This window comes from Ochotona curzoniae, unplaced genomic scaffold (genome assembly GCF_017591425.1).
Source record: "Ochotona curzoniae isolate NIBS_2020 unplaced genomic scaffold, NIBS_Ocur_1.0 contig_3819, whole genome shotgun sequence".
NCBI lineage: Eukaryota > Metazoa > Chordata > Mammalia > Lagomorpha > Ochotonidae > Ochotona > Ochotona curzoniae.
Window position 1 is genome coordinate 2,964,013 of NW_024466004.1, and position 12,112 is coordinate 2,976,124.

Genomic DNA, 12,112 nt, shown 5'->3' on the forward strand with positions numbered 1-12,112 from the left:
AGGAGGGTGTTCTGCTCAGCGGTTGAGACACCACTTGGGATGCCTGCATCTGTTCCAAGCCTCAGCTCCACTTTCAATTCCAGCCTTTCTGCCAGTGCACAGCCTGGGAGAGTGCAACTGATGGCTCAAGGACTCAGACTCTACCACCCATGTGGGTGAACCAGATCAACATCAGGTCCCTGCCTTTGCCCAGGCCCAATTTCAGCTGCTGTGCCTATGTGTGGAGTAAATAAGTGGATACAATATCTCTCTGTCTCTCTTGATGTCTGCCTTTCAAACAAAATGGAAAAAAAAAAAAAAGATGTAGAAATCTTTGGCATTTTGGTTAAAGTTTTCTTTGCAAATTCTTTTCTTTTGTATTGTTATTATAAGTAGTTTTCTCCATTTCCTTTTAGATTAGTCACTGTTGGCGTACAGAGACTAGTTTTTATGTTTTCCTGGCAGTGGGGAGGCTTTTCCTGGGCCCCCCTTTACCATGGATACAGGCTTCAAGCATGGCTCCGGGTTCTGACCCACAGAGGTGGAGGCTTGGGTCCCCGCACCTGCAGGATCATTGCAAGGCAAGCACCTGGCCATGGAGCTCACTTCCCCTCCAATACCTCCCGTCATGGCTCTCACCCTCTGCTATTCTCTTGTGACTTTAAAACCAGGCACATCATATTTTCTGCAGGCGGGGGCCCCCAGCATCCCACTTCCAATGAGCGCCTTGCTGTGCACCCACCGAGGCCACACAAAGGCAAGCTTTCTTGCTGAGTCCAATTCCAGGCTGCAGCTGGAGTGGGAAGCAGTAGGAGCAAACCCAAGGCCACGCACACGAGGGTGGACACTGTCCATGCTTGCTGAGGAACCTACTACATGCCAGAGACCCCACTGGTCACTTTATGTCCACTTTATCGCATTTGATCTTCCCTCCAGCCCTACAAAATAGGTCATTGCTGTCACAAATTCAATTGAGAAAGGTCCCAAAATCACACATAGTGCGGATTTGGAATTAGGCCCAACTTCCACCAAAGGCAACATATCTTCCTGTTTGCTTCTAGAAAGCCTCAAGTCTTGCCCAGTCTCGGGGTATGCAGGGGGCGAAGCACCTGGCATGTCCTCAGCACCCTGGGGAATATAAGGCAGCTGAAGCTCCACTGAGGGAAACTAGGGGACCGTGTGTGTTGCCCTTTGCGGATCTGTCACCCCCGCCCTGCTCCTGGAAGAGACTGGAAGCTCCCCCCAAGCTTTTGGCCCAAGCCCCCGTTACTGAGAGAGAAAGCAGGCTTTTGCCAAGGACTCCGACGGGAGTGGACTCCACTCTGGTCAGAACCCAAGGCACCCAGCCCTCCCTGAGACATTATTGTAAGTTGGGCTGGGCCTGCAGACACGGCTCCTGGCGCTCCACCCCAGCCAGGGTGGTGCTTGTGTGGGAAGCACTTGAAATCCGGCTGCCAGACCCCTGGACGGCAGAGGCGGAGAGGGCTGGCCACCATGCACAGTTCTTGCAGTCTCTTGGCGCTTCTGCTGTCGCCGCTATTGCTGCTGCTGCTGCTGGCTGCCATGGACCCCAGCCGAGCCCTGAGCGCCGATGAGAGACGGGTACTAGTGGAGCTGCACAACCTCTACCGTGCCCAGGTGTCCCCGTCCGCCTCGGACATGCTGCAGATGGTGAGTGCTGCCTGGGCCTGAAGGGCACTGAGGCTTTGGGCACTGGTCAGTGACAATGACCCCAGCCTGATGTCACTCACAGACCCACTATAGGATGAGGAAACCAAGGCTTATAGGGACCTGGTTGGGCTCACAACACGGCTGCTAGAGCCACATCTGGAAACCCCCTCCCCAGCATGGCCTGGAATGCAGGCACCCCGAGGGAAAGAAGACCCAGGTAGTATTTATCCTTTCTAAGGAGGCCGAGCAGGGGATCCTGGGGGTGGAAGGTGGCACCAGGGAGGTGGGGCAAGCTCAAGAAACCAGCACATCTACATTGGTTTCCCACAAGCCCTGCCACTGGTAGCAGGTCTCAAGAGCCCTCAGTTTCTGAAGCTGTAAGATGGGACCATCAATGGAACTATATACATACCAACACAGTCTGAATCTCACAGATACAATATCGAGTAAGATGACAGGGTCACAGGAAAACATGCATACAGGGTGTGTTTAGATCAAGTGGGAGATTGGGCAGAAATGTTCTCTATGTCTGGCTGATGTAGTGACATCCATGCACATGCATACGGGTGAGAGGGAGCCAGCTATCCCACAGCAGGGGCAGGCAGGAGCTCATGCCCTGTGCGACACACGCTAAAGTAGGACAGTTCCCCCTCCTGCCTCCCTCAAGATTGGACTCTTCATCCCCGTCCCAGGTGGTGTGAGGGGCAGATGGGCAACGTCCAGAGGCCCTGTAGCTGCTGCCGGAGAACAGCAGCATCTGAGAACACAGGTGTCTGAAACCTGAGCCGTGGCCTTCACAATGTCAGGCCTACCTTCAGGATTCTGGCTTGGCTCTTGCCCTTCAGAGTCCCAGTTTCTTGATGGAAAGCAAGGCCTGGGGGTTCTCGAGGCGTGGCCAAGGCTGCTTGAGGCCTGCAGGCAGCCACGTGGGAGCCTTGGATGCTCATTCTAGCTCTGGCTGAGGCTGCGGCTGGCTCCCCGCTGGGTCTCAGGTTCCTCACCTGCAGACCAGCCGCTGATGCCCTGCAAGTCTTGCCAGCTGGGGTTGGGGGCTGCAAAGGCTGGGTGGCGTATTCCTGGCAGAGGTACCCTTTAGCCTGAGGCAGCACTTTGGGAAGCAGTGGAGGAGGCTGGTGGGGAGGTGGTGGGGAGATACTGATGCCTCCTGGGAAATAACAGCAGGAGTTACTGGGGCTCTTGTGAGGTCGGAGGCCAGGGTAGATCAGAGAGAGACTTCAGCTCAGTCTTAGCCATGGAAGTCCAGAGGCAGAGCACCTGGGCTCAGATGTTGCCTTTGTCCCTTGCTGGCTGTGTGTCCTGGGCCAAGTTCCTTAACCTCTCTGGCCTTCGTGTGCACATCTGTAAACTAGATGTTTACAGGATTCGGAATGAACGTGCCCAAAGCCCTGAGAACAAGGACTGACACACAGTGCTAAGTGTTTGCAGAGCACAGAAGGGGAACTGCCACCAGGCAGAGGCAGGTAGGGGCAGCACGAATGCCTCCTCTCCTTAGCCTTGGGTTCAGGCCTCCTTGAACTTGATTCCCTTCCACCCCACCAGCACCCTCTGCTGCCTGCACCACATCCCCAAGTCAGTCTTCCGTTTCTCAGGGACTGCTAGGATGGGATCCTACTTTCACACTCAAGTACTTCCCTACCCGCTTCCTGGCCTCAGCCATCAGAAGGAAAGACTGAACACAAGCCTGATCCTGCTCAAAATCCTTCCGTGGCTCCCACTGCCTCCGCAAGGGCCTCCGCAAGGGCCTCCGCAAGGGCCTCCGCAAGGGCCTCCGCAAGGGCCTCACTTCCTGACCGAGAAGGCACCGTGCACTACAGCCCCTGCCTCCCTCCAGCCTCCTCTCCTGCTGGGAACCTGGGCAGCTCCCAGCAGGTGCACGCTTCCTCCTGGGACACTCCTGCTGTCTCCTTCTCCGCCCTCTCTGGCTTGGCTATTGACCCCTTGGGTGGCCCTCAGTCACTCATCTCCTGTCATTTACCATGACCTGTTCCAGTCAGCTTTCATGATAAGACATGAATTTGGGCTGTTTGACCCCCACTTCCGGCCTGGGGCTGGAGCAGCACCACAGTGGGAGGGATGGCTGGGCAGACAGATGGATGAACTGATGAGTGGGGTGACTGTGTGGACAATGTGGGTGGCTGTGGTGACGCTTGGAATTCCACAGTGGCCTCTGGATGACTGACCAAGAAACCTCAAGGTCCGAAGCAGTAAGCCCCTAATGCTGGGACTTGTGGCATTCTAAGTGGCAATGACAGCTGGGCTTGTCAGAGGAGCCTGCTTTAAGCAGGATGGTGGCTCAGTGATCAAGAGTTGGCAAATAGCTGCTAAGTATGCCAGACACTGTGAATATTCATGCCCCACCCTGCTGGAGCCCCCTGGACCATCCCAGACCTCTGTCCCGATGTCCAACACCTACTGCTTTCCCACCCCCGAAATGCCCACTATTGAGAGAACTTTGGGGACTGATGATCCAGCATCAAAATGCCCAGAAAGGGACAGGGACTTAGCCCAGGGCACAGCAGGGTGGGGAGATGTCAGCCTAGGGCTCCCCAGCCCACCCCACCTAAGTCTGCAACTCCCCAAATGCTCTGGTGGGTGCCTGGGTGGATGGGGCATGGCCACAGCACCTCTTCACCTCCCTTCTCCGGTGGCTTTACGGGCGCCTGGCTCCCATAGCTGGCTGGACCCTGAGAGGGTGGAGCGAGAGTTGCAGCCAGGCCATTCATTTCCAGCAGAGCCAAGGACAGAGCTTAATGAGCTCCAGGCCTTGCTCCTCTGTCCCTGGGTGGGATGCCTTTCCACCCACGCACAACCCATCCTCCCAGGAGTACCTCAGAGACTCCCTAACGCAAAGTGTTCCACCCATTGTCCCCTCAGCAGTCCCCAGTGGGCATCACGGTTCTTGGGTCCTCATAGGCTCAGAAAACAAGGGCCTTGGTAAGGGCCCCACACACAGCCACTAGGGAGGGGAGCCCCAGGGGAGAGGCACGGAGGAGGCTGTGCCATCCCCCAAGCCTGAAATCCCTAGCAGGGAAGGATGGAAGGATGTTAGGAGCAACGCTGACACAACCATCCCATCTTGTGCTCCCAGATCCCCACCCAAGGCCAGTCTATCCCAGATCACACAGCCTCACGGATGGAGCGGAGCGCTGCAACCTGGTGGAGCACACTTCCCTGCTAACCCCACCGCAAGGGGCGGGGCAGGGACCATTTCTGGGTCAGGGCAAGGGTCACCCTGCTACAAGACGGTGAGGGAAGGAGGTAGGGCCTGCAGAAGTCTCCCCAGAACCCCTCTCAGCCTTGTCCTCTGACCCCTCTCTCACCTCCTTCTCCTGACTGCCCTTGCAGAGATGGGACGAGGAGCTGGCCGCCTTCGCCAAGGCCTACGCCCAGAAGTGCGTGTGGGGCCACAACAAGGAACGTGGGCGGCGTGGCGAGAACCTCTTTGCCATCACTGACGAGGTCATGGATGTGCCGCTGGCCATGGAGGAATGGTACCAGGAGCATGCTTACTACAATCTCAGCGCTGCCACCTGTGCACAGGGTCAGGTGTGCGGCCATTACACGCAGGTGCGTCCCTTGGAGATGATGAGGAACTCAGGGAACCGCATGAGGTGGGCGGTGCTTTCCTTGGCCACTCCCCTCTCTCCTGGCCGCTTACAACCTGTGGGACTTCTGTCTTCCTGCAGTGGACCCTCCCCACCCCCCCTGCTGTATCCAGGCCTGGGATACAGTCGGCTTCTCAATCTGCCCAAAGCATTTTTCTTGCCCCTCGGCCTGGTCCTTTTGGTTTCTTGGTACTGGGGCTGTCCAAACCGGGTGTCACCAAACCAGCCTCCTTGGGTGCCCCTCCCACTGGACTCCAGACTTGCATATGTCGCCCCCTCCCAGCCCAATTTTGTTTGTCCCAGCAGCAAACATCGGTTCAGCTCAGTATGGTTCTTGGGTCACTTCTTATGGTATTCATTTCCTGCCAGGGACTGGTTAAGCACATAGATGATTTTGTTTGTCTAATTTTTATTTGCATTTTTCAAAATAACAAACTCACTAAATAAAAGCTTTCAGAAACATCCTAGTAGCAGCATTGCTTGCCTTTCTCAGTCGTTCTGTGTTCATGCCTGGAGGCTCACTGCATTTTGAAAGTCTGAATTTTAAAAAGAAGATAGCAAAGAAAAGAAAAAAAATGAACAAAAAACATTGGTGTGCTATTTCTTTTGAATGCACTCCAGATTGAGAAAGGAGTTGCAACCATCTAGTACTAGCAGCGTTTGTCCTAAGGCAGCTGGGAGCTAGCTCTGTGGGAGCTAGGAGGGTTATAGAGCACTGTCTTAGAAGGTTAGAGGGTTATAGGGCATTCTCTTAGAAAGCCACAGGACCACAGGCACTAGGAAGGCATTAGTCCCACCCATGGCTCTCAGCCAGTGCGCACGCTGCCTTCAGGCTCTCAGTCCACGCTCATGCGTGACTGTGTGTGTGTGGCTGTGAATGTTGTGACCGAGTGCCTTATTTCTTCCCGGTATACATTTTCTGTAGGAACAAAGGCATAATCGATCTAAAAAGAAAACAAAACCATCTTCCCATCCACACCCACCAGTTCCATTTTTCAGTCCCTGCTGAGAGTGCTATTTTTAGCCTTAATCTTTAGGGAAGGAAATCCCCACAGCATCCACCCAGGTCAGGAAACTGTGCCAACATAGCACTGTCCCCAGAGGGACCCACTCCCTTCTGGGCTGCAGGCACAGACACAGACTCAAACACTGTCTCTCTCTCTCTCTCTCGCTCTCTCTCTCTCTCTGGGGGACCCTGTCCAGAATGAGATGACTAGCAGGGGCTGCTGCCTCTCACCCTTGTGGCTGCACACAAAGTTGTTTGTTAGGGTTTTTCTTGAGTTTTGATAGAACTCAGGTTGGCAGCCGGGAGGCCCATCCTTGGAAACAGGGAAAGCAGAACCCTCCTGACTGTAATTTGGGGGCAGTTCTGGTTTTTGTTTGTTTTGTTGTTTTAAATTTATTGATTCTCGTTGAAAAGGCAGATCATATTTACAGAGAGACGAAGATCTTCTATCCACTGGTTCAGTCCTCAAATGGACAAAGCCAGAAGCCAAGGGCTTTTATTGGGTCTACCATGTGGGTGCAGGGGTCCAAGCCTTTGGACCATCCTCTGCTGCTTTTCCGGTTGCATGAGCAAGGAGCAGGACAGGGAGTGGAGCAAATGGGATCCAAACTGGCACCAGGCAGCTGTCTAACGCACCATGCCACAGCACTCCCCTTTCAAAATCTGTCTTCGTGTTCCCCTTGGGGCTTTTCTAGTTGCTAACGTTGACGGTGCTCCCATGTAAGGTTCTTTACTTTGAATACGCCACCTGGTAAAGATGAAGCTGAAGTGCTTAGCAGTTAGAAAAGCAGCTGGTAAAATGAAATGTGTGGTTGCAAGGGATGGGGTGGGGGTGACACTTGTTTTGGACGAGCCCTCCCCCGAACCTCAATACCTCTAGGGTACTCCTGGTCTTACCCTCAGAAGGCTGGTGTCCAGGGACTCGGCCACCCAGCACCGGGCTGAGCTCTGGGCCCTCTTCCAGGTAGTCTGGGCGAAGACAGAGAGGATCGGCTGTGGCACCCACTTCTGTGAGAAGCTCGAGGGCGTAAAGGAGACCAACATCCAGATCCTCGTGTGCAACTATGAGCCCCCGTAAGTGCTGGCATGGCTCTGGAAGTGCCCTGGGGTGGGCACCAATGGGGGTCTGCTCCCACTGGCTTGAGAGCCCCATGGGCACCAAAGCTTGCCCGGTAAATTTAGTGACCCACTAGGAGCACCTTCCCCCAGCGGGTGTGAAGGGGAGAGATCCCGGTTGGAAAGCCACTGGGGCCCCTCCTCTAGTATTCTCTCTGCCTCCTGCAGGGGCAACGTGAAGGGCAAGAGGCCCTACCAGGAGGGAACTCCGTGCTCCCAGTGTCCCTCCGGCTACCGCTGTGAGAACAAGCTCTGCGGTGAGTTGGTGGCTGTGCACTGGTGGGCTGTGTGGTGACAGTGACCCACATGGTCTGGGGCATCCTTGGGCTCCACGACTGTGCGTGGAAGCGGGAGGCGTCTGCGGTAATGCCACACCCGGGGCCGGTCGGCATTGTGCTGGTCCCATTCCAAGAGTCCAAATCTTGAGCCTCCGCACTGGAGTCACTGGTGCAGTCAAGGGAGGAGCTGGTGCATGGGCGGGACCAGACCTCGGTGAGCATGATCAGAGGTGCTACTGATTACAAACCCCTGGAAAAAGTGAGAGCGTGAATGCAGAGAAAGTAAGAGGGAGCTGTGTGGGTGCTGCAGTGGAATCTGTAAGGGCTGGAGTGAGAAGGGGGTCCTGGAAGTGCCTTGGGGCCAACACCAATAGGGGTCTGCTCCCATTGGCTTGAGTGTCCCACAGGACACGACAGGGCCCCCATACCAGTGATGGGTGACAAGTGAGTAGCACAACTGGTGTGCGTGCAATTGTGTGTGTCCCAGCAGGGCACTGGATCACCTCATCTTGGAACCCATGAGGTCTCCCCGGCACTCTAACGCCAGACCTTGTCTGTTTTATCAGAACCCATCAGAGGCCCAGAAGAGGCTCAGGATTTGCCCGACTTGCAGTCCACATCTAACCTGGCTACTGAAGCCTTGGGCACTGGGAAATCAGGTGCCCCTTCCCTAGCCAAGGAGAGTCCATCCTCTCCGGCCACAGGGGGCACAGGTTTGCTGGCCACCAAGGCTCTACCTGCTGCAGAAACTCGGGCCCCCTCTTCCCTAGTGACCACAGAGCCCTTCTCCATGGCAACTGAGGCCATGTCTTCCTCACTGAATGAGGGCCCTTCCACTTTGGCAACTCCCAGGCTGCCCCCCTTAGAGGAGGAGCCAGACACCCTCCAGCAAATGACCCAGACTCCTAGCCCCAAACCAATGGACACAGTGGCCAGCGAGACCAGCATACCCTCCTTGAGTCCACAAACAACTCTGTCCCCTAAGATACCCCTACCAGGAACAGGTGGGCCCTCTCTGAGCCCAGGAAAAACCCTGTCCTCCAAGATATCCACAACAGGGACAAGTGGGCCCTCCCTGAGCCTAGAGAGAACCCTGTCCCCCAAGACATTCCCAACAGGGACAAGTGGGCCCTCCCCGAGCCCAGAGAGAACCCTGTCCCCCAAGATATCCACAACAGGGACAAGTGAGCCTTCCCTGAGCCTAGAGAGAACCCTGTCCCCCAAGACATTCCCAATAGGGACAGGTGGGCCCTCCCCGAACCCAGAGAGAACCCTGTCCCCCCAGATATCCACAACAGGGACAGGTGGGCCCTCCCCGAACCCAGAGAGAACCCTGTCCCCCCAGATATCCACAACAGGGACAGGTGGGCCCTCCCTGAACCCAGAGAGAACTCTGTCCCCCAAGACATTCCCAACAGGAACAAGTGAGCCTCTACCCCAGGCCCAGTGGCCTCCTTCCAGTGAGATCTTGGCCTCAGATTTTCCAGTCCAAAATCAGCCAGGTGAGCTGCAGGCCATATTGGACCACATGGGGCACACTTCCTCCAAGTCCCTGTCCAGTATCCCCAATGCCTCTGCCATCGCTAATGCCACAGGTGGGCGTACCCTGGCCCTGCAGGCATCCTTGCCAGGTAAGGCCAGTAGCCTCTGCCCCTTCCCCCTTTCCTTGTATGTCATTGTCAGCATCCTGCACTCAGTGTTGTTGTGTTGTGGTCATCTTTGTCCAGTGGCATGGGCCCGTGTGGCATGCGCTCTTGGAGTGGAAGCTTCTGCCCTGGCTGCTGTGCCGCCCCTTGCATGGGAGGATGTCAAGTAGATGGGAGGGCAAGCCGAGCTGCTGCCTGCAGGCTGCAGCAACCATTCTCCCTTTTCTTCCCACAGGTGCATCTGAAAAACACAGCATGAAATGGAGGATGAATGGGGGCCACATGGGGGGCCCTCTGCAGGGCCTAGTGCTCCTGCCTCTGCTGGTGTTGGCTGCCATGTTTTGAAGGGGAACAGCACTCCATGGCAAGGCCCGGTGTTGGGAGACCTCATGCCCTCTCAAGATGGTCTTGCTCCAAGGCGGAGGCCACAGCTTCCTGGGCAGGTCCTGCTCTGTGGCTCAGCTGTCCCTAGTTGCCTCAGCTTCCGTTCAAATTCCAGGCCAGACCTCCCAGCCCTGGGAGCTCCGCGCCACAGCAGCACCTGTGCCTCTGGGGCTCCTCCTCGGCTGCTGTGCTGTGCAGTGGCCCCTGGGACGTTGCAGGCCTGCCTGCTCTCCTAGAGCCAGAGCATCCAGGACTTCCCCAGGGACCCCTGGCATCTCCCAGTTCCTGGTCTCTTCCTTGAGCCATCTGAGGCCAGGGCTGTTCCAGACATGGCTTCTGCCTCCCCTCATCCTGCCATGTCCCTCACCATGTCCCCAGCCCTTGGTGGAAGGTCCTCAGGAAGGGGAAGACCAAGCATGCTGGGGGCAGACCTAGCCAGCTGGGAGCTGGCTGGTGACTGTACAGCAGCCCGCCCCCACCCCCCACCTGCCATGGGGACTGGAGGGTGGCATTAGGGGAGCCCCATGTGCTTGGCCTTGGGCTGTCCCTGAGAACCTTTGTAGCTGCATTGGGTGGTGAGGGGCAGATGAAAAACAAGCCCCACGCAGGCGGGGTGCTGCTGAGTAGGGGAGCTGGGGACTCCTAAATAAAGCCTGCTTGAGAGTCCCTGTAGTCTAACTGCTGCATGAGCAGGGGCAGAGCGGTGCTGTTGGCATTGTCATTCTTCAAGCTGTGGCCATTCCTCCTGCTCTTTCACAGCCCACTCCCCCAGAACCCTCCAGGTGTTGCCTCCTTTTCCTCTTTACCCTCACATTGCCCCCACCCAAATGCCAGACAGCCTGCCAGTAGAAAAGAGCCCAGGCCAAGGGTGCTGGACTAACCCCTTCCAGCTTCAGGAGTCACCGGTGGGGCTGGCTTGGGTTTGGAGGCTCAGGGTCAAAGCGCCATGATCTGTGCACAAAGGTCACAAATAGACCATAGGGCGGGGCTTGGAGCTTCCAGAGAAACAGTCTTGGGATCCCAGACCCTGAGTAGCCTGGGCAAGCAAAGCAGGATGGGGACAAAGTGCTGCGGACTAGGCGAGTATGTGTGCGTGCAGGAATGGTGGGAGCTTGGTGGGCAGCAGGCAGCTATAGTGGGTGCCTGAGGGTGGCGAGGAGCCCTGCCAAGTTCAGGCAGGAAGGGCAGCAGGGCCAGAGAGCTGACCTTTAGCCAAGGAAGTCACTCCTTTTCCTTCTTTGCATGCTTGTTCCCCTCTGGATCCATTAAGTAACTCCCATGCAATCCACCCTTCTGTCTACCACTCGGTGGGTGTTGGTAGGTTCACTGACTTACCATCCTCAATTTCAGAACATTCTCATCACCCACGAAAGAAGCTGCACATCCCCTGCAATCACCTTCCCCAACCCAGCCAAAAGCAACCACTCAGCATTTTAGATGCATATGGGTTTATTCTTGCCATTTCATATAAAGTCTTCACCTGGTGTGAACTGTTTTGAGAGCTTCTTTCACTCAGCTTATTTTCAGGGTTTATCAACGTGGTAGCATGGGTCAGAACTTGAGTTTTTTTTTTTTTCTAGATATATTTATTAGAAAGGCAGAGTAACAGAAACAAACACAGCAGAAAAAAAGAGATCTCCCATCCACTGTTTCAAAGCCACAAAGCCTGGGCAGGGCCAGGCTGAAACCAGGAGCCAGGAGTTTCGTCTAAGCCTCCCAAAGATCTATGCGTTAAGTAGTATTCCATCCTATGAATTACATCTTTTTGATTCACTCATCAGTTGGTAGACATTTGCATTAATCTAGTTTTGACTATGAATACCACCATAAGCTTTTTTTTTTTTTTTAAAGATTTATTTTTATTATTATTTTTTTTATTGGAAAGGCGGATATACAGAGAGGAGAGACAGAGAGGAAGATCTTCGTCCGATGATTCCCCAAGTGAGCGCAACGGCCGATGCTATGCCGATCCAAAGCCAGGAGCCTCTTCCGGGTCTCCCACGCGGGTGCAGGTTCCCAAAGCTTTGGGCCGTCCTCGACCGCTTTCCCGGGCCACAGGCAGGGAGCTGGAAGGGAAGCGGGGCTGCCGGGATAGAACCGGCGCCCATATGGGATCCCAGGCGTGCAAGGCGAGGACCTTAACCACTTGCGCCACCGCGCCGGGCCCCACCATAAGCTTTCAAATACCAGTTTGTGTGTGAACTTAAGTCTTGGGAATGCCAGATGGGAGAAGCAGGATTTAAAGGGGGAATCCACAAAAGATTCCGGGACAGGAGGTCAGTGCTGAGGGAAATCACCCTGGGCTGGAGAGGGCAACAGGCCAAGAAGTGGACCCCTCCCTTGGAAGAACCTGGGGCTCCTCTCTGAGCAGTGGTGTTCCCAGGGACTTGGCCTGTCCCCTCCCCA

At 55.5% G+C, this 12,112-nt stretch overlaps 1 protein-coding gene across 4 annotated transcripts; it reads left to right on the plus strand.

The window, feature by feature from the left end:
* Nucleotides 1–1,105: 1,105 nt before the first annotated feature.
* Nucleotides 1,106–10,571, plus strand: PI16 (peptidase inhibitor 16). 4 transcript variants are annotated; one of them, XM_040983289.1, is made up of 7 exons: nt 1,106–1,650; nt 5,017–5,238; nt 7,247–7,356; nt 7,567–7,655; nt 8,243–8,711; nt 9,102–9,316; nt 9,558–10,571. In XM_040983289.1, the coding sequence occupies exons 1-7, from the start codon at nt 1,474–1,476 to the stop codon at nt 9,665–9,667; spliced, it is 1,392 nt and encodes a 463-aa protein (XP_040839223.1). In that variant the 5' UTR covers nt 1,106–1,473; the 3' UTR covers nt 9,668–10,571. The 4 variants fall into 4 exon arrangements, with proteins under 4 accessions (XP_040839223.1, XP_040839220.1, XP_040839224.1 ...); XM_040983286.1 differs by having other exon boundaries at nt 8,243–9,307; XM_040983287.1 differs by having other exon boundaries at nt 1,568–1,654; nt 5,019–5,238; nt 8,243–9,307.
* Nucleotides 10,572–12,112: the final 1,541 nt, after the last annotated feature.